This window comes from Equus quagga, chromosome 13 (genome assembly GCF_021613505.1).
Source record: "Equus quagga isolate Etosha38 chromosome 13, UCLA_HA_Equagga_1.0, whole genome shotgun sequence".
Classification (NCBI taxonomy): domain Eukaryota; kingdom Metazoa; phylum Chordata; class Mammalia; order Perissodactyla; family Equidae; genus Equus; species Equus quagga.
The window spans coordinates 54464710-54484253 of record NC_060279.1 but is presented as its reverse complement, the minus strand read 5'-3'; the positions used below and the strand labels follow the sequence as shown (position 1 = coordinate 54484253).

The window sequence follows — 19544 nt, the reverse complement described above, 5'->3', positions numbered from 1 at the left end:
ACTCTTTTTAGAACTGTGTGAGGTCAAAACCATTTTCATGATAAGACATTTGCTTTTTTCCCCACACTCGTTTGTCACGAGTGCACTAGTGGAGTTTTTCAGAGGCTACATGAAATATAATACTGGAACAGATTGAACACAGAGGCAGAAATGAGAATCCAGCTGTCTTCTATTAAGTGACACTAAAGAGATCTGTGAAATGTAAAACGGTGACGAACTCCATTAAGTGTTTTTGGAAAATACTTAATAATGTTATATTAATATGCAGTAGGTCTATTATTTTTTTTAAAAAATTTTAAATCTTTTAAAAAATTTTAATGTAGAAAGTACTGAAATAAAACCCACAGAAATGAAAACTCTGTGGGGACCTGAGAACCACTGGTTGAAACCAAAGAATAATTTGAAAGCCTGTATCAGAAATCCACATTGTAGCCAGTCAGAATGACTTGTCTTCTCATGTTGGCCTTCCAAAGCCAAGTCCTCACTAAGCTGAGTCTTAATTTCTAGGTCGGTATCTCTTCTTGAATGCAATTGCAAATCAGCTGCGGTACCCAAATAGCCACACTCACTACTTCAGCTGTACCATGCTGTACCTTTTTGCAGAGGCCAATACTGAAGCTATCCAAGAACAGATCACAAGGTAAGAGAGAATTTTGTTTTTCAGACGCTTCTAAATGATGCCTTTTTCCCTTTATTATGAATTCCATGAATGTTTTTTTGTATGCATTCAGTGTTCATTGAGCATTTTTTCCATGTCTGTTTAAAACACTTTTTACGTGGTTAAATGTGGGATATAGCTGTAAAGAAAATGGACACGGTTCCTGTCCTCCTAATAATTAGACTGATAGACACAAAAAGTCACAAGTAGACAATCACAAATCATAATCATTGCTGAAGTAAAAAGTAGTTTTCAACAAGAGGCACCAACATTTTGATTGAATGTCAGGAGTTTCTCTGAGGTGGGGGTGGCAGTTTTAATCACAGTCCACAGTCCTGAATCACACAGACCTATTAAAGAGCTTGGACTTTTCTTTATTACCTCTGGGTTGAAAGGTTTTAACCAGGAGAAATAATAGGATCATGCTTGTGTTTTCCTAACAATAGTTAGGAATCTTTTGCAGATTGCTTAGACTTTGTACAGCACTGAAGATCGGGAAATGGGTAGATTGTGGTGACAGAGATATGTATATGTACTTTAAAATTAAAAATTGGACCAGGCTTTTTAAACTTGCCCCTTCAGCTAATAGTTGTTTCTGGGTATTAGATACGGTATTCCTTAGATTTATATACCAGAAATTAGTATTCTATTGGATGTTTAGATGATAATGTCTTATTTTGTTCTTATATATAAATCTGTAGTGAACTTCCCTATAATCTTTGTTCTTGTGCTTATTTCTTTAGGGTAAATTTAGAAGTACAATTGGTTAGGCCAAAGGATATGACTGTTTAAGCCAATACTGCCATTCAGAAAAATTACACCAATTTACACAAGTACTAGTAGTCATTGAGTGTGCCTCCTTTAAGTGATTACACTCTGCACCATAATACTATCCTAACTTTAACTTAGTCTTTTAGGCTCTGTAATGGGAAGAGGCAGGATTCTAACCTGGGTTTTCTAATTCCAAAATCCATTTGCTTTATCCATGCTGTGTAGAGTGTAGAGATTAATCTACTTGTTTTTAGTAAAGCTAGCAACTTTTGCATGTAGTTTAATAATCAGAGAGAAGAGTCAGAAAAAAAGGTAATGGAGAAATAGTCATGAATTTCTATGTTTCTCTGTGCATTGACTAACTTTCTCTCTCCTTCTCCAGGGTTCTCTTGGAACGGTTGATTGTAAATAGGCCACATCCTTGGGGTCTTCTTATTACCTTCATTGAGCTGATTAAAAATCCAGCGTTTAAGTTCTGGAACCACGAGTTTGTACATTGTGCCCCAGAAATTGAAAAGTGAGTTAAAAGTACTTTTAATTGTCTGCGACAGGACAATGAGAATCATTTGATGGCTCCATCTTGGGTGGGTGATTAAAAAGGCAGTAGTAGCCAAAGCTAATGAGATGCAAGGTGTTAGCAGGCCTGAACTTTTCTCACAAATAAACTTGTAACTGTCTCCATTCTTTAGGTTATTCCAATCGGTCGCACAATGCTGCATGGGACAGAAGCAGGCTCAGCAAGTGATGGAAGGGACAGGTGCCAGTTAGATGGAACTGCATCTCTGTTGTAAATGTGTCAGCCTGGAGGTCCTACCATGCCAGGGTTATAAACTGGCTGAAGAATCCTTTCAGCTCTTCCCGACTTTCCCAGCCCTTTGGTTCTCGGGTATCTGCCCCAATTACTGTTTGGGTCAGCTTCCTGTCTATGTGGGCACGTTCCAAAGTTTAAATGCATTTTTTGACTCTTGGCCAAAATTTAGAAGATGCTGTGAATATCATTTTGAACTTGTGTAAATATATGAGAGAGAAAACCTTTGTCTGGAACTTCTTGGGTTTGTGCAAAATGTGTCCAAGGCAAGTAGAGAAACTGGTACCTGCCCAGCTTATAATTGAAGAGGCTGCTGATGCCATGCACTTGTCTGGGAGGCATAGCTCCATGTCTTCTGACATTCCTGGTGTCCCAAAGAATAGCAAAAAGTTTAAATATTATGTAACTTATTCTTTTAATGTGGACAGGGGGCCTTGAAAATCACTAAGTTGTTAAAAAGTGGATGTGCTAGAATTTGGTATGCCAGGGAACATGGGAAGAGCTTGCAGCTGAGATCCCATGGGTTTCTGTTTTTTTCTCTTCCCCAAATTTAAAGCTGACTGCTGGGGAAAGCCTCATTTTTCATTTCTGTTGGAGAACCTACCCCCTTCAGCCCTGTGAGATGCAGTCAGCTCTTTTTTTAAAAAGGGAAACCATACCAGGCCTAAAGCTCCCCCATCTCAATCCTGATAATTTTATAAATTGTGGGAAAAAGAAAGGGAACCAAATATTATGAATTGCCCTCCCATATTATTCCAGTGAATGGCCATACAGCCTAAGTGGAACAACAAAAAAGTCAAAAGGACCAATACAGCCCCTTTTGTAAGGATTTTGAATGTTTTGTAAACGTATTGGTCCATGTGTTGTATTTTGTAGCCTTTCTAGTTCCTGGGCTTTGGCTCCCCTACTTGTATGTGTATGCATACTGTAGTTAAACATTAAAGTCATGACACACATGTGAGTCCACTGTGCCTTTCTCAGTAGCAGCAAACAGTGCTGGTGGTGAGGAGGAAAGTGGACAGTCCAGCCTTGCAGAGCCCGGGGCCATTGGGAAACACCAACTTCTTGCTGAATGGTAGCTCTTTCCCACTGGTACTAATCTGGCATGATAGTGTTTCTACCTGTTCTTTCCAACAGTGGAAAATTGTTGGAGCAGGCTTCTGTGGTTAAACTGAATCACAAAACGTCCATTTTTTAATATCCTTTACCCTTATGGTGTTTTTATATAATTTTTAAAAGAGACCAGGTATATATTTCCCACTTACAATATACCTTACCTTTAATGACTGTTAAATTTTATGGCCAGAAAGGACCAAAAGGTTCAAGATTAAATAGTAGAAATCTTACATGAGTGGGGCTTGAATGTCATTGGTGTCTTAGAGTTTCTTCCCTGAAGGGCGAGTTGTGCCATCTAGAACAGACTTCAGACTGCTGAGGAATTAAAACAATTGCTCTGAGTGCCAGTGACATAGCTTATTAAATTCTCTAACAGGAACAGTCTTTTTAGTGACTTGCTCAAAACAGACCCAGATTTGAACCAGGTCTACCTTCAAAGTCCCTGTCATTAAATGCTAGACTACAGCAAGATGTATTACCATCAGCTTTTGAACTCTGGTTCAAACTGAGAACAAAACAGCTATAAAATTTATTGGTCTTAGAAGCAGTCAGCAGTGATTCCCAATTCTCTAACATGTCACCCTTACCTCAGAGTTAGTCCTAGCACCACACTTTGGCTACTTTTCCTTTTGTTATTTATAAGAAAAGCAAAGCAAAAGATCCAAATTTTCCTTCTTTTCAAACATCGATGAATATCAGCTTAGACTAAAATTCTTCTCATGGATGTTCCTTCAGGTAACAGGGAACCTGCTAACTCGTCAATTCCAACAACTGGTGTAAGATCATCTTCTGACCATAACGAACCTGTAAGGCTTGCTGTTCCCTCCAGCTGAGTTTAGCATAGACCTCCTTATTACTGAGTAAATCCTGCTCAGTTTTTAAGTCTGTGGCATAGGTTTGCAGGGTCAACAAAACACTTTTTCGAAGAAGCTGTCTCCATGATGCTTTGAGCTTGGGGATATTTGTGATTGTCAGGCTGTCCTCTTCCTTTTTGTCATCTGCCCATCCATCCTGGTCTTTAAACTCCCTGAACTCCTCCGCAGGCATGCACAGCACCTGGAAGCAACATGGGGCCCTTTAATTAGGATGCACTACTTGTGTATTTCTGAAATTGATTTAGAGTAGCCAATCTATTTTGGCAGCGTTTAAGTCTCCCTCCATCCCACCTTTCCTCTCTCATCTAGCTTTATCTAGCTCTAAATACCTAGGCCATTTTCAGCAGTAAATGGCCATTTTTGGCTCTTTACCTTGAGTGTGGTGGTCAGTTCCTCTTCAGTCAGCACCTCCTCCCGCCCAATCACAAAGGCTCCCTCTTCCCCTACCATCTCCAGTTTGCATAAGAAATCCCAGCGTTCATACAGTAGGAGCCTTTCAGCTTCAACTTTTGTTCCTGTAGATAGAAAAGTGATAGCGTGGAAGTCTCAGTATACCCAGGAGCTCATTTTTCCTTAGTCCACTGCCTTGTCCACAAAAAAGGGGCAACTGCTATTTAGCAGAGTACCTGGGGCGGGGATAGAGACACATCCACCAGTGTCCAAGGTTGAGTTAAGCAGACACTCACCCTGTAATGCTGCTTCACGAACTGTCACCATCTGAATGTCAGCTGTGTCATCCGTGTTGTCAGGATATGGTTCAACAAAACCGTACATATGAATTAGTTGCCAATTAGCCATTTGCCCATAAGTGTTGAAAATCTCATGGCCTTTAGGAATGGGCTGAGTGGCCACCATCCGAAGACAATTCTGGGGTGGAAGGGAGAAGCTGGGGCCAGGCCCTTACATGGCCAGGCCCATGAAGATTACTTCCCTCTTAGGAATAGCCTCCAGCAGGCATAGTTCAGCGATGGGACTGAAGCTATACCGACCAACATTCTACCTTTAGTTCCTGCTAAGATCCTGTATGTAGAATGAAAGGGGTGAGGCTCACAAAGGTCAAAGTCAGCCTCAATGTTTTATTAAGTGACTCACTCTGCTCAGTCATCTTCAGCATTTAAAAAGTTGCTACCTTTCCAGAATGAACAGTTAAGCCCAGATCAAAGTAGGAATGGCAAATGGGGTTAGGGATTTAAAAAATAACAGCCATTTCCTAATTTTTATACTTGGATCGTCTCTTGCAACTTTCTGTATAGCAAACAGAATTGATATAAACAGCCTTGGTATTAAAGACCTTTGACCTGTGAACATCCCCGCTCTTCCCCCTTCCTCCCAAAAAGTACTGACACCAATAGCTGTTCCAGGCTGCTGTCCACAGGGCCCCAACACAATCTTGGCTCACTGGCACTTGACAGAACAGCCAACCTCTAACACCAAATAAATGATGGTAGTATAGTTTATCAGAGAATTAACTGCAACTTGCTTTGAGATGTTTTGCTGTTCAAACTATTTCACTGGAATATGCAAACAAAGTACATACAGGAGGAGCTAACTTCAGTTTTAGCAGGAGAATGGAGCCCGTTTAGCCCAAATGCCAGGCCAGCATAAATGACAGACACTGGTTTGAATCAAATGCCCAATCATCAATGCACATAGAACAAGAACTGGGAGGGATCCACTCACTGGAGAGTATTCTAGATTGGCATTGTGATTGGCTAAGTGGTTTAGTATGTCTGCAGCAGGCACCATCAAAGGAGAGTTTGGCTCCTTTTCATCCTCCTCTTCCTCCAGTGGTTCCTGAAAGCTGCCACAGAGAGAACTTGGCTAAAGCCCAGTGTAGGATAAGAGACTGGGGGTGGCGTTCACTGTTCTTTCCCCTCTTGTCCCTCAACAGAGTCCTATAAGAAAAGGGTCCTTAAGGCTCTGCTCACTGACCTGTAGGCCATCACAAGAGCTACAAGCTGGTGGTAGAGTTCCGGGGAGCGAACCCTGGGGCTGAACAGATCGGGGTGGGCTTCCATGAAGGGCAGCACGATGGAATAGTACTCGCTGCGGATGTTGGCCAAATCCTTCTCCACGGCCTCGGGTACGCCTGTGCCCTGCAGCAATTGCCGGCGCTGCTCCTCGGGCCTGCAGTGACACCCCCACCCAGGTTTCCTTCACACACTCTACGGGGACTAGTGCTTGTAAGCCCTGTCCCCGGGGCAGGGCAGTTCGAGCCAGACCCTCCTACGGCTCTCACCAGAACATGGGGTGCTCCAAGCGGCCCAGCTCCGGCCAGAGCGCAAAGTAGGGGCTCCAGGGCGAGGCCGGCGCCTGCAGCTCGTGCAGCAGCGCGAGCAGCAACGGCACCCAGCCCGACTGGCTCTGCAACGCGCCTCTCTCTGCGGGAGACACACAGGTGAGAGCCCCGGCGTGGCCGCGCGGGCCCGCCTCCGGTGTCCCCCCGGCCGGCGTGCCCACCTCGCTCCAGCAGGCCGCTGATGGAGCAGGTGTGCTGCGACAGGAGCGCGGCCCGCGGCACCGCGAACAGCAACTCCCCGGGCTGCACGCTCTCCTGGGCCACCATGCCGTAGCCGGCCACCGTGCCCTGCCGGCTCACCGCCACCTGAGCAGAGGGAGCGGCCGGTCAGACCTGGCCCGCCCCCCCCCGTGCCCGCCTCCGCCCCACCGCCCGCCCCGCACTCACCTTGGGACTCAGCTCCAACCCAACCCGCCGGCACCAGCTCAGGAAGCCGGCCACCGGGTCCGGGTTGCCGCCGCCCGCAGGCCCCGCCACCTGAGACATGCGAGCGCAGTCGCGAGGCCCCGCCCCGGAGAGCTGGCGGGGGCGGGAGGAGGCCGCGGCGCGGGGCGAGAGCGCTGGGTGGGGGAGGGGAGGCGGGGAACGGCGGGGGGTGCGGGGAGCGCGGGGGCAGCACCGCGCGCGGGGGAGGGCGCGGCGCGGGGGACAGGGGGACAGGGCTGGGCCCGCGCCCGCCGCCCGCGACTTACCCGCCGGCGCTTCGCCCGGGTGGCCATGGTCCGAGGGCACCCAGCCCCGCGGGTCACTAGACCCGCGCTGACGCTTCCGGCGTCCCAGGCCACGCCTCGGGGCGGGGCGTATGTCCCCGCCTCGGCACCAGGACCACGTGACGCTGGTTGCGGCCTCCACGCGCAAGACGAGTGAGGATTTGCACCGGGTGAGGTCATTCCTTCTGAGAACATCCTTCTTCGGTCTGCGTGTCCCCAGTTGGGTTTAGGAGACGTGCGGTCGGGTGCAGGAAGATGTGTGTCCCCGTGCCGCCTCGCGCCTGGCTCTGAGCCAGGCAGAACCCTCCCCGTCTGTCTCCGACAGCTGAGACCTCTGGGCGAAGTTCGGGTGAAGAACAAAATCTGCTTTCTGGATGTGACTCCGAGGGCCTCGCGGCTGGCGGGCTGTGAGCGCACCCGGGTGGATGGCCGGCCGGCCTTCCTGATCTCGACCCCTCGTCAGCTGCGGTCATCTGACCGTTTTCATTTGCTCAATTAGAGCAGCGTGTGTGTGTGTGTGTGTGTGTGTGTGTGTGTGTGTGTGTGTGTGTGTGTGTGTGTGTGTGTGTGTGTGTGTGTGTGTGTGTGTGTGTGTGTGTGTGTGTGTGTGTGTGTGTGTGTGTGTGTGTGTCAGAGTGGCGTAGGGAGGGCTCCTAGAACTAGAATAGACCCCCTTTGCCCTTGCTCGCTAGTATATCCCTCTTTTTCACCTTCTGCCTAGCACATGAGGGGTTTTGTTTTTATTTACTTCTTTATTAGCTGACACACGGCAGGAGCTCAGTGTCTATTAAATGGCTGAGTGAGTGAATCAGAAATGGTGGTTAAACACGGGCCAGTAGCATGCTGTTAAATTTAAGAAAATAAGGCTGCAAATAGAAAGGTTAGAAGCTGGGTTTTAAGTTGAAACATGCCACGGTCAGCTCCTGGCTTGGCCTCTAGGGCAAATCCCTTAGCCTGAGGCTCAGTTTCCCCAGCTGTGAAACTAAGATAAATATCTACCCGGTAGAATTAATGTAAGGATTGGTAAGATGATGTTTGTGACAGGAACTGGAAACAGAGAGACAGATGGACACGCCTGTCTGCACCCTGCATGCTCAAGTGACCTCAACCCAAGAAGCACCAGCCTTGCCAGCCTGAACATATCCCCTCAAAAGGTTCCCTCGATGGCCATGGCATAACCATACTCGAATTCTTGTTAGTTTCTTTATTAGTTTTTCAGCACAGTTAACTCTCTCTACGTTGACAAGGATTTTTATTTGTTTTATATTTTGTCATCTCAAAATCTCATGACATCAGCCACCAGAATACACAAAATTAGGCTCTTCACTTTGTACAGAGAGGAAAATAATAAACTCCATTAAAAGTTCACTTTGACCAAAGAGACAGCCTCTGATGGAAAACCACACGCAAGAGGACCCAATATACATATATATATATATAATGTATAGATATTTATAGATATCTCATCTGAAAGAACACAGCAGAAAAGAAAAAATCCCAGAGTCGCAGTGCTACCTACAGTAAGAGGGATTAATTCTACCAGCTTTTCAAACAGTCACATTCGATACTCAAGGGAAGCAGGTGAGTAAACAGGACTGGGGGCAGACTACACTCCACCGGGCTCCAGAGCAGTCTAGTAATGGCTTAAGATTATAGAAAGGAGCGATGTGTGCACAGGAAATGGGGATGCAGTGTCCTCTCAGGCTCCCAGCACCCCCTCACCCCCCACACTCCCCCCTCCGACAGCCCTGCAGTTTTCACTGCTCTCTCCCCTCTGTCTTCACTCGTCTGGGGGCTTGTGGCAACTGATTTAGGCTCAAAGACAAATGGCTTCTGGTTTCTGGGCCAGGAGATTCTACCTGATAAGGTGAGTGGATGGCAGTATACTTCAGGTGACAGGCTTCAGGTGGCAGGCAGGGGCTGGGGTGTGTGGGGAGCCTTTCTCCTCTGCCTGCCCCTTGCTCTTTTCAGGAACCTTCACCTCCCACCCCAGGACCCAGGGAGCCCCAGGCCCAGCCCACTCTAACAGGCTGAGAAGGTGATGTGGGACTGTGAAGTCCCGCAACCTTGGACCAGTCCTCTCCAAATAAACTTTCCCTTCCTAGTGATGCTTGCACGACACTGGCATGGCTTGACCAGAACTCTCCCTAGGTATTTCTCCACGTTTCTGGAGGCCTTGGCTATACTGCTGCTGATTGGGTTGTCCTCCATGGAAACTGGGAGCAAAAAAGGGGTCTAGAGGAATCTCTGCCCCGCTCCTGCTGGCTCCCCACGGCAGTCCCCACGAAGTTCTCAGGGGTGCAGCCAGCACTCACAGACTATCCCAGCCTTTAACCTCAGCCCCCATGTCTGGTCCCTACGGAGACAGAGGACCAGGCGACTTTCTGCCTCAGGCTTAGAAATGGGACAGGGCCAGGAGGTGGCAGAGAGTGTGGGCTGGAAGGGACAATTCATGGAGTTCCTGCCCTCAAGGTCCGGCCTGTTCTATCCTTGGGCAGGAAAACCCTCTTCAGCTTCTGCCTGCCTGGCCCTGCAGCACCAGCCCTGCGAGTGCCCCCTTGTGGCTGCTGTTCAGATGATCGTCACATGTGCTACGAGACAAACACACGTGTTGGGTGGAAGGGTTAGGGGAAAGGGGCCTGCAGAGCTCCAGGGCTCCCTGCCTCCCAGCGCTCCCTGCTGCTGTCTCCTGGCTCTCATGCCAGGAGTTAGACCTCGTGCTCCTGCTGTCCCAGTGCCCACCACCCAAAACCCCATCCCATCTTCAAACCTGCCTGCCCAACGAGGTCATCCCTTGCTCCTTCTTTAACCCAGGATATTAGCCTGGATCCTAGCCAGAGAAGGACTCAAACTCTTTCCTTAGTTAATTCCCTTCCTCCCAGGACCCCGCCCCCCGACGGTCCCTAGGCCATCAGCAGTTGGAAGAGAGGAGTCTAAGTCAGCTAAGCAAGTTAACAAAGTGTGGGGGGGAAGTGAGCCCCTCAAACCATCTGGAGACTGTTCCGTTGCAGCACCTAAGATAGATCCCTTCATCTTTTTAACCAAAAGAGAAGTAACCCCACTTCCTCCCTTTTGCCCTCACAAAAATAAACTAAAGGGAAAATGAGCCGGCGCGAGGATGGCAGTGGGACGGCGATGTGGGCGGGGGCAGGTGGGCGTCTTCGAGGGACCAAGGGCTTCAACAGGACACCTCCATGGTGTGGTTGACCTGGCCCAGCCCCTCACTGCTCTCCGAGTGGGTGCAGGCCTGCGGGCGGCTGCCGTCCACCGAGCTGGCGCTGGTGAGCGATGCGGTGCGAGAGCGGGCGAGACGGGTCATGCTGGCCGAGGGCACTGTGGACCGAGATGGGAGCCAGAGTGAGGACCAGCGGGCAGGGCCGGGTGCCAGCAGGCGGGAAAAGGATCCACGCAAGCAAAGCGGCCAGCGAGCCCCGTTCTTCCACCAGCAAGCCAGGGCTCTGCGTCCGCTCCGTCAAGCCCGAGGCATGCAGTGCCAGCAACAGTGAGTGAGCCAAAGGGCAGGGGACCAGGGGCCCCGCAGAAGCCAGCAGGACCCTTCTCACGGCAGCTGGCCAGGGGTGGGAGTTGACTGGGTGTCCTTGAGCTAGTGCAGGGATGGGACATATTTCCAACTCTACCTCCCTCAAGAGCATGGTGGAGCAGGGGGAGGAGGACAAGGTGTGGGGGCCTCAAATCACCCTAAATCCAGTTTCTGCTCTTATTCAGAGTTTCACAGACCCGCAGGGGCCAACTCTACCCTCCTCAACTCAACCAGCCACCCTGTCGTCCCCAGGGCCAGGCGCTGCCTCTGAGAGGTTCTCGTTCCTGAGCTCTGGGAGTCACGTGGCCACGGCAACCTAGAAGCAAGACTGCTCTGAACCTCAGCCGATCTAGAGCCCTCCAGTGGTACAGAGCCACGTGGTCCAGGACCTGCGGGAGAGCAGGACTGCCCTGGGTTTTGGAGGGGAGCTGGACACAAGAAGGTTCCAAACCACAGCAAGACGCAGCCTGGCTGCAGCACTGCACAGAGGAAGGAGCCGGCGAGACTGGGGCGGGGGCGGGGGGGTCCATGCATCAGGGGAGGGGTCATGGGGTACCTGCTCCTCCACTCAGCCTTCGGTCCTTCAAGTACGCAACTAAGAGAGAAGACAGGGCCAGAGAGGGCGGGGTGGGGAGACACAGAACACCAGTGAAGAGCATGGTTGGTGAGGCAGGGGCATGGAGATGGGCCAGAGATGAGAGAAAAGTCCAGGCACAGAGAGGGCTGGGGCAGGACTAGAGCCTCAGGAAGCCCGGCCCCGCCCGCCCCCCACCACAGCGGGCCACTAGGAACCGCAGCGTGGGCTGATCTTAGTCTGGTCCCAGGAGCCCCGACAGCAGGGTGGGGGCCCTCATCTTGCCTGGGCTGCGGCACTGAGGGGCTCACATCGACAAGGCCTGAGCCCTCCCAGCTCTCGGGCTGCCTGGTGGTATTTCGCCCGGGGCCCTGAGAAGACGTCAGGGGCTGACAAGTGTTGCTCATCCACTCATCCCACAAACGTTCACTGTGGGCCTCCAGTGTCTCGCTGGTGGCCTTGGCCTCTCCTTGCCTTACTTCTCCACAGAGAGGCTGGCAGGCCTCTGGAGGCCAGGGGGAGTTCTATTCTTGGATGTGCACCCCTCCAGCCCCCCAGGGGCCTGTCCTCCCGAGGAGGCACTAGCTCCAGAGGCTGAAGTCTTGGGGTGGGGGGATCAGAGAGAGGAGGTTTGCTTCCCACAGGAGAGCCAAGTGTATGGGGGGGTTGGGAGGAAGGACGGGGTCACAGAAATGCTCCCGTGCCGCCAGAGAGGGGTGCGCGCGTGCTGGGGGGCTCCTGAGCACAGTCTGGGAGTCTCATCTTTGCACAGGGTGATGTTTGGAGAAGGGAGGGGGCGGGCAGGGAGCCAGGTCCACCACCTTGCCTCTGTTACCACAGGGTCTTCAGATATGCCACCCAGGTTTGGCTGCCCTCAGCTCTCCTGACACCAGGATGGCCTCACCTGCCTTCCCCAGTCCCCAGACTCCAAGCCCGCTCCTCGGATGCCCCCAGTACCATCCACTACCTGTGATAAAAGCCCTTCTCAGGTGCTGGAGGCCCGGGCAGGGGTGGCTGGTGTGTCTGACTCACCTTCAGGCAGGCTTCTCTGGCAGGACCCAGCCCCACTGGGCCCTGCGCCCCCAGGGCTGGGACAAGAGCCCCCAATGCATCAGGCCCAGACATGAGAGCAGTGTCCTAAAGCCCCCCAAGGGCACAGGAGAGCTGAGCACAGCCCAGGATGATCAACTTATAATTTAGGTGGAGATGCCCTAGTTGGGGCCCCAGCTATGGTGGGGAGCATGTGGCCAGAGGGGCCCAGCATCCAGACCCCAATAACAGAGCTCACATGCCTGTAGGCTGCTCAGCCCCACCTCACTGCCTGCCCACTATCTCCGGGGCAGGTGGGGCGGTATACTTACTGTAGCCCATGCCTTGCAGGAAGTATTTGAAGGCTTCCGTCAGCTTCCCAGGCTGCAGGAGGGCAGACAGGCACAGGCTTTGATTGGCTGCCTGGGATGGGGGCGGGGGGAGGCTTCCCCAACCCGGGCTGGGTAAGGGAGGGAGGGCCAAGAGTCTCACCTGTGTGACCTGGGGGAGCCCACCAGAATCTGCCATCTGCAGGAGAGAGAGGGGGGTGAGCTGAGCAGGAGCCACCGCACACCTTGCCTGGGCCTTGCACACCTGGACAGGCTCCCCTGGCTGGACACACAGTCCTGCTCCCATTCCAGCTGGGCCCCCAGGCAGGCCCCTCTCTGAGGCTGGGCCCATGGTGGGTGCTGGCTCAGGGCTGGGAGGAAGGCCTCACCTTCAGGAAGGTCGTGGTGCTTGGATCCAGTTTGGAGTTGCACTCGACCTGGGGACAAGGAGCCAGCTTCAGCAGAGCAAGGTGGCCCTGGCCCCCAAGAGGGTATCAGGGGAGCCCCTGGCCCGGTTGCTAAGGTTGGGTCTATCCCCAGAGCTGGGAGGAGGGAGGGAGGGGAGGGAGGGAGGGCAGGGGCAGACACAGGCGCTGGCTAAGGCTGCCCCTCCCCAGGCTGCCTTCTGAAAGGCCACGCCCCTGGAGATCAGGACCCTCGCCTGCACTCACGACTGCTGATGGGGCAGGGGCTAGGGACTGTCCTCACGGAGAGCCAGGGCCACCTTGGCGGAAGTGGCTAGGAAAGCACCAGGGACCACAGGAGTTGGGCGGTGAGGTGAGTAAGGGCCAAGGGTCAGCAGGAGACTCAGAACTCTGCATGGGTCAAGATGGCCAGCACAGCCCACACCCCTGCTCCCCAAGCCCTCAGGTACAGGGAGGATGTGGTAGTTTCTGGGCACACTGGGAGCTGCCCTGAGCACTCCTGAACTCCTGGCCCTCTATGCTGAGGGGGACATGAAGCCCTCAGGCTGCCTGCTCTTGGAGTTCCAATAGGAGAGGTGACACACAATCCCCATATGTGACAAAGGTCAAAGGGGGACCAGTGCTGTGCTCGTGAATTACTTATTTCATAATGATGAATCAAACCTTAGAGAGAAGGGAGATCAGCCTCTGGGCCTGAGGTGGGCAGAGACTGAGGTGGGGCTGCACTGCTGGGTGGGGCAGGGGGTGGGGCATCAGGTACCATCACGTGCCCTGGCCCCAGCTCCCTCCGGTCTCCAGACCTCCCTCACCTGAAGGATGGGGGCTGCACCATGTGGTGGAGAAGCCCACCACCCAGTGCCTGTCCCTGAGGCCTCCCTGGGCTGGGTCAAGAATTGGCCCTGCTGCCCAGAGGCCAGTGACCCCCTTACTCCTGCCTCCCACCCCTGGTCAGGGCTCAGTTCCTCACTCACCACCCCATCCTCAGCAGGCGCATTATCCCCGACCACCAGCATCACGGGGCAGCTGCAGACACAGAGGAAAAGGGCTGTGTGGCCTGGGCATGGGGCAAAGGCGGGGCAGGCTGGAGGGGAGGGGGCACTCACCGGAGCGTCTTGGCATTGGGCACTGTTCCAGGCCGGTTAATGTCCAGGTCTCTGCGGCTGCAGGCAGAGAGAGGCCAAGATGGGCATCCCAGGACTGGATCCCAAGGCAGGGGGTTGGGAGGACAGGGCGTGTTGCTCCTAAGCCTGACACTCCTGTATTTCAGCCAAACCCCATCCCCAGGAGTCCCCTGGCTGGTCCAGAGTAGAGCCTCAAGCTCATCCAGTCATCTCAGCAGTAGAACACTGCCTCATAGATCCCAACTGATGAAACAGGCACACAGGGGCCTGCTCTGCATAAATAGGGCTTCAGTGTTCCCCTCATGCATGACTTCTTCCTGGACCCCCCAAATCATGCCAGGTGGGCCCTCGAATTTGGCTCTCCCTGCCTGTCGAGGCACTTGTCGGATGTGCACAAGCCTCTGTCCTGTGGGATTCCTGGGCCACAGTCGGAGCAGGGCCTGGGCCTCACTTGTTCTTCACTTTCTCCAGCATCATGCACACAGCAGGTGCTCAGTAAATATTTGCAGGAGAAAGAGGAGAGAGGGCAGGTGAGTGAGGGGGCCTGGCTAGTCCCCTGCAGGGCAACCCCAAAGGGGCTCCAGGGAGCAGAGCTTGACAACCAGACTTCCTCCAACCTCCTCCCCATTTTATAGATGTCGGCACTGAGGCTCAGGGTTGTTGGGGTCAGGGATGTCGCCCACATCCCCCACTGCTCCCAGCCGGCAATGCCCCAAGGGAGGAGTGGAAGAGCCCAGAACCAGAGTTGGCTGGAGCGCTGCTCCACCTGTGCTCCTCGAGGGGTGTGACCCTGGGCAAGAAGCGAGCCCTCTCGGAGGCTCAATAATCTGCTCCTCTACACACTGTCTGCCTGCCTTCTCCCATGGATGGTTGTAGCAAGGGGTCCCCCAAAAGACTGGGGGCCCTGCGTCCCAGTGCTGACGAGCCCCACACTGCCCACACCTGTTGTATATGTTCCAGAAGAGCTGCAGGTTGGCCTGGTTCACCACGTTCCCGATCTGCTGCCGGTAGCTCTGCACCAGCTCTGTGCTGTTCACCAGCTCCTCCTGGGCCCAGGGGGATGGACGGGGACACACGGAGGGAGCGGACAGACAGGGGCGTGGGCTCAGAGGGGACGTGCAGGTGTCACCGCCAGAGCAGCCCTTTCCAGCTCCCAGCAGGGTGTGGTGGGGGGCTGGGACCTCAGGAGGGGAGGGGAGGCTCCACTGAGCGATGGGAGGAGGCCCTCCCCCGATCTGTCCTTCAGATGCCCCAACATCATGGCTAACAACAGAGTACAGGGTGACACAGGTCAGATGCCACAGAACCCCAACTCCCCTCCTCCTGCCCGGCTAGGAGGAGGCAGAACCAGGCCCTTCAGAAGCTGCCTGAGCCTCCTTAAGACCCCCTGCCTGGCCACCCCTGTTCTTGTTGAGGACGGCCCCCATGCCCTTACCTGGCTGAAGAGGTGGGATAGCACCGTGTCGGGTAAAGTGCTGGTCAGGCCGGAGAGCTGCGGGCCGAGGTAGAGGGCATGTGAGTGCCGCCCCTCACCACCACCACCCCCGTCCGGCTGACCACACTCACCTTGGTGGCTGCCCAGTCGATCCAGCCTTTGCCATTGGGGTCAATGTTCATCAGCACCAGCCCCTCCACCAGGTCGGGGTAGATGAGCTGCCGGTGAGAGGGAGACAGGGCTTGGGGTGGGGGGAACGGGGTGCAGGGGGCCCCAATCTTCCCAACTAGAAAACGGGCTGTAAAATTCTGGCTCTGCCTATTTCCTAGGTGGTTGGGAGGGTCCGAGGAAAAGGACAGACTCCGTAAGGGCTTCAAGATGCCACAGATGACCCACTGGCCTAGGAACCTGCCTGGACTTCCCAGTCAGCTGCCCCAGCTCGGCCTCCTTCCTGCCTGTAAGCTCTCAAAATTCTTTATTTGGAATCTATGCCTATATCACTGTTTTCCACCTCTTGTAATATACTTCTGAGGATGCTGCTATTGTAAAACTGAGGATTAAACACCTTCAATCAAACATTTTGTTTCTTTGCTTTCATAGTGATGTTAAGTAGGACACTGACCTTCCCAAAGCCTGTCTGTGTTAGATATTGTCAAAGAGATTCACAAGTTCTGTTCAAGTGCCCATGTTTAGGGGAAAATGGTAATATACATACAACACTACTGTCGCAGGTTTGTCTGGGGGGAGGCAGTGGTCTACAGTGAACAGAATGGTTAAGTGCTGTTTCCAAAACCGGAGTGGAAAAATTTGGGTCATTTCTTTTGAAGAAAGAAATATTTTGCATCCTGAAAATTAAGTTTTGTTTTTAGAGATGAAAAATTTGGAGGCTCCTACCTGACAGGATGTTTCTCAAATGTGACTTTCTTTAAACCTCGCGACCTCAACATAAGTGTACTTTTTGGGTTAAAAAATGACTCATGTTTAACTATTACCCTATTTAATGAATGGGTGATTAGGCTAACCCTTGTTCAGTGGCTAGAGCAACTAGTTGTATAGTTTGTTGTTAATAGAAGTTTTGGCTTTGGATAACTGTCAAGCATGTTATAATTTATGATCTTTTGAGGAAATGTATGGACAAAGTAACCTGTTTTTTTTTTAAAGTTAATTTCCTTGGAGGAAAAAAGAAAAGAGGGCTTTTCTAAGTGAAGAGGAAGTAGGGGGAGGAGAAGGAAGAAAGAGCAGCGATAGTTCTCTGGGGCTGAAAGGCTGCCCCGCCCCCCCCCCCCCCCCCCAGGGACTTGCCCTAGGATGTGGGGGGCAGGGTGGGGGGGTGGTGGGGGGAGACTCACAGCAAACTTGGCCAGCACATACGCTCCGGCTCCCACTCCAATGCCAATCACGTACTTGAACCTGGTGGAGAGCATGGCTGCTCACCCTAGGGCTGGGGGTGTCATTTCCCATGACTGCCACCCACAGTCCTCAGCCTCAGCTGCAGCTTCGTGGCTCTGCGGTGATGGTGGGCACCCCTGGGCCCCCAGCACGGGGGCAGGGGCGGGGGCAGGGGCCAGGCAGGGACTCACCCAAAGTGCTGCACCACGCTGGGGAGCATGGCGGCCAGCTGCTCCATGGAGGGGAACTGGTACCTGCGGGGCAGAGCAGGAGGTCAGGCCCAGGTGCAGTCTTGGGCGCAGAGCTGGGGAGAGCTGGAGGGGCTCCGGGGTACCTACCCCTGAGGAAACTGCGACGCCCCCACCTGCTGCCCGGGGGCATCCACGTGGCACACCACGAAGTGCTTGGTGATCTCCTGCATGTCCTCGAAGTTGAAGAAGGTGTTGAAGCACAGCTTGTCTGCAAAGACACACCTCTCAGCTGTGCTGAGCAGAGGGGGAGGGGGGCCCGTGGGCCTGGGAGGCAGGGCGAGGCAGAGTGATCAGCCTCATGCTCCAGCAGGGAAACTGAGGCCCAAATAACTAAGGGCACAAAGCTAAGTGGGCGCAGGGATCTATGGGGTCCTACGGGGAGAGAAGGGGGCCTCACTGCTCTGGGAGACTCCAGGCAGAGGAAGCTGGATGAGGCTGGGGTGCACTTACGGTTGAGGCCCACGTCATGGTAGGTGAGGATGGCTGGGCGGTTCCCTTTGGGGGAGCCCCGGATCACCACGTGCAGAAGGCCATAAGGTGTCTCAATGTCATGTTCCTGGAGGGGAGAGACAAGGCTGGACACTCCGGGCGGCCCCCACTCCTGGTTCTTCTGGGAAATGAGGCTGTGGGGCAGCCTGGGGGCTGCTGGGCCTGTGGGGCCTCCACCTGGAGCACCCCATTCTCATCACCCCAAGCAGCTCCCAGAGAGGACAGACCAGATGGAGCACCCTTCCCAGGGCCCTTCGGCACAGGGATGTGACTGGTCTGCATGGAAAGTTCTGGTCCCCTCTGCAAACCAGCCAGTGGGGGAAGGTGCCCTGCACGCAGCCCTCCAGGGTCCAGCGAGGCCATTTTCTCCGTCTCACTGCAGCCCCTCCAGGACAGCTCTGCCACCCCAGCCTGAGCCCTGCCCTCACCGTGTTCTTTCCCAACCCAGAACCCTCGAAGGGCTTTTGCTCCTCTAGGGGAATGGCTTCAACAGCCCTGCCTAGAATCCTCGGTGAACACCCCGACGCCAGCCAAGCCCAACCCCCAGGCCTGCCCCTGGGTCCCACCTCCAGGCTCTTGCTCAGGTGGGTCCTTCCACCTTGAATGCACCTCCCCTTCAGGCAGGGCCGGGTTAGACACCCACCCCCTCCCCAAGAGCCTTCTGCAGTGGCAGCTCTGGGATGCTGTTAGTCCTTCAGGAAGCAGGAGTTGGATGCTGTGCCTGCTCCTTACTGTGTGTATGACTCTTGAGCAGGGAACACCACTTCTCTGTGCCTCAGCCACCTCTTCCCAAGCCTTTTCACAGGGACTAACCAAGCTGATGTCTGCGGAGCCTTGGGCACTTGGAGAGGTTGGGTTGTGCCCCCCTAAGCCCTGGGGAGGTCCTCTGCTGGCTGGCCCTCTGCAACTGGTCACTCTTGGCCACTCAGTTGGGAAACTCCAAGAGGGTCCGTCAGAGCTGAATAAACAGCCCTGCCCTGCACCATGGGGAGCCCCAGGAACCAAAGGGGGTGGCCAGTGAGTTGGAGGTGGGGCTAGGGTCAAGGACAGGGAGGAAGCAGCAGGTGACTGAATACCCACTGTGTGCTAGGTGCCTTGCGTGTTATGCAAGAGAGGAGCTCCTCCCCCATTTTGCAGATGGAGGACACAGATTCCAAGAGAACTTCTTGGGGGCTGGCCTTCTTGGGTCTGGGCTCAGAGGCCACTGTCCCAGCCTGAGTCTCCAGTGGGGATGACAAAGTGATGCCAACTCCGTGGCCAAAGGCCACCCCATGAAAGCCACACTTCTGCTGCTGCCCTCCAGGTGGCCAGGGCCACCACAGCCTCCCCTTGTCCCAGGCCTCTCCTCCCTCAAGGCCATCAGAACAAGGAACATTTCCTGCTCCTTGACCACGGACTGGACATTTCTTACGTATCTTCTCATTTACTCCTCACAGTGACCCAAGCCTCAGAGTAGGAATCTGAGATGGGGGAAGGAGAAATGACTTGCCCAAGGTCGAGCCCAGAGAGGGCAGGGCAGGCCTTGTCAGGTGCCAGCCTCAGGGGCAAGGGTATGCGCTGAAGGCTGCATTTTCTGAGGAGGAGATCCAGCTCCACCCAGAAGACTACCAAGCAGGCAGCCGCTGCACAGCTACTTGCTGAGGAGGCCGTGCTGTGTCCCCCACCCACCACGCTCTCTTGCCTCTGGAGGGCAGGGTTGGAGGCAGGAGGGGTGCACAGGGCTA

General features: G+C 53.6%; 3 protein-coding genes across 13 annotated transcripts in view; 1 reads left to right on the top strand and 2 right to left on the bottom strand.

The window, feature by feature from the left end:
- The window catches only part of CNOT1 (CCR4-NOT transcription complex subunit 1), a 112995-nt gene extending 110522 nt beyond the window's left edge, over window positions 1–2473 (top strand). For all 6 annotated transcript variants that reach the window (XM_046682669.1, XM_046682664.1, XM_046682670.1 and 3 more), the window contains exons 47-49: window positions 508–640; window positions 1812–1946; window positions 2119–2473. In XM_046682669.1, coding sequence (XP_046538625.1) covers window positions 508–640; window positions 1812–1946; window positions 2119–2197 — 347 coding nt within the window. In that variant the 3' untranslated portion in view covers window positions 2198–2473. The remainder of the gene's footprint in view (window positions 1–507; window positions 641–1811; window positions 1947–2118) is intronic.
- An 859-nt stretch (window positions 2474–3332) lies between these two features.
- Window positions 3333–7280, bottom strand: SETD6 (SET domain containing 6, protein lysine methyltransferase). Of its 3 annotated transcripts, XM_046682671.1 has the most exons (10): window positions 7220–7272; window positions 6915–7004; window positions 6689–6833; window positions 6468–6609; window positions 6161–6355; window positions 5909–6029; window positions 4915–5095; window positions 4601–4743; window positions 4158–4409; window positions 3333–3668 (listed from the first exon to the last, which is right to left on the bottom strand). In XM_046682671.1, exons 1-10 carry the CDS (start codon window positions 7244–7246, stop codon window positions 3603–3605), a joined length of 1362 nt encoding a protein of 453 aa, XP_046538627.1. In that variant the 5' UTR covers window positions 7247–7272; the 3' UTR covers window positions 3333–3602. The 3 variants fall into 3 exon arrangements, with proteins under 3 accessions (XP_046538627.1, XP_046538629.1, XP_046538628.1); XM_046682673.1 differs by lacking the exon at window positions 6915–7004 and having other exon boundaries at window positions 7220–7280; XM_046682672.1 differs by lacking the exon at window positions 3333–3668 and having other exon boundaries at window positions 3853–4409.
- A 1152-nt stretch (window positions 7281–8432) lies between these two features.
- The window catches only part of NDRG4 (NDRG family member 4), a 40787-nt gene continuing 29675 nt past the window's right edge, over window positions 8433–19544 (bottom strand). For 3 of the 4 annotated variants that reach the window (XM_046683284.1, XM_046683283.1, XM_046683281.1), the window contains exons 4-17: window positions 17782–17887; window positions 17419–17539; window positions 17272–17334; window positions 17041–17101; window positions 15823–15909; window positions 15692–15748; window positions 15199–15302; window positions 14239–14295; window positions 14107–14158; window positions 13100–13147; window positions 12874–12909; window positions 12714–12765; window positions 11335–11373; window positions 8433–10570 (exon numbers count right to left, since the gene is read on the bottom strand). In XM_046683284.1, the coding sequence (XP_046539240.1) occupies window positions 10416–10570; window positions 11335–11373; window positions 12714–12765; window positions 12874–12909; window positions 13100–13147; window positions 14107–14158; window positions 14239–14295; window positions 15199–15302; window positions 15692–15748; window positions 15823–15909; window positions 17041–17101; window positions 17272–17334; window positions 17419–17539; window positions 17782–17887 (1038 nt within the window). In that variant the 3' untranslated portion in view covers window positions 8433–10415. The remainder of the gene's footprint in view (window positions 10571–11334; window positions 11374–12713; window positions 12766–12873; window positions 12910–13099; window positions 13148–14106; window positions 14159–14238; window positions 14296–15198; window positions 15303–15691; window positions 15749–15822; window positions 15910–17040; window positions 17102–17271; window positions 17335–17418; window positions 17540–17781; window positions 17888–19544) is intronic. The other variant, XM_046683282.1, reaches the window with a different exon arrangement.

Coding starts and splice junctions, on each gene's coding strand:
- SETD6 (XM_046682671.1), bottom strand. CDS start 7,246: ATGGCCACCCGGGCGAAGCGCCGGCGG. Junction 6,610..6,688: donor CAGCGGCCTGCTGGAGCGAG/GTGGGCACGCCG, acceptor TGTCTCCCGCAG/AGAGAGGCGCGTTGCAGAGC. Junction 4,744..4,914: donor TCGTGAAGCAGCATTACAGG/GTGAGTGTCTGC, acceptor TTCTATCTACAG/GAACAAAAGTTGAAGCTGAA.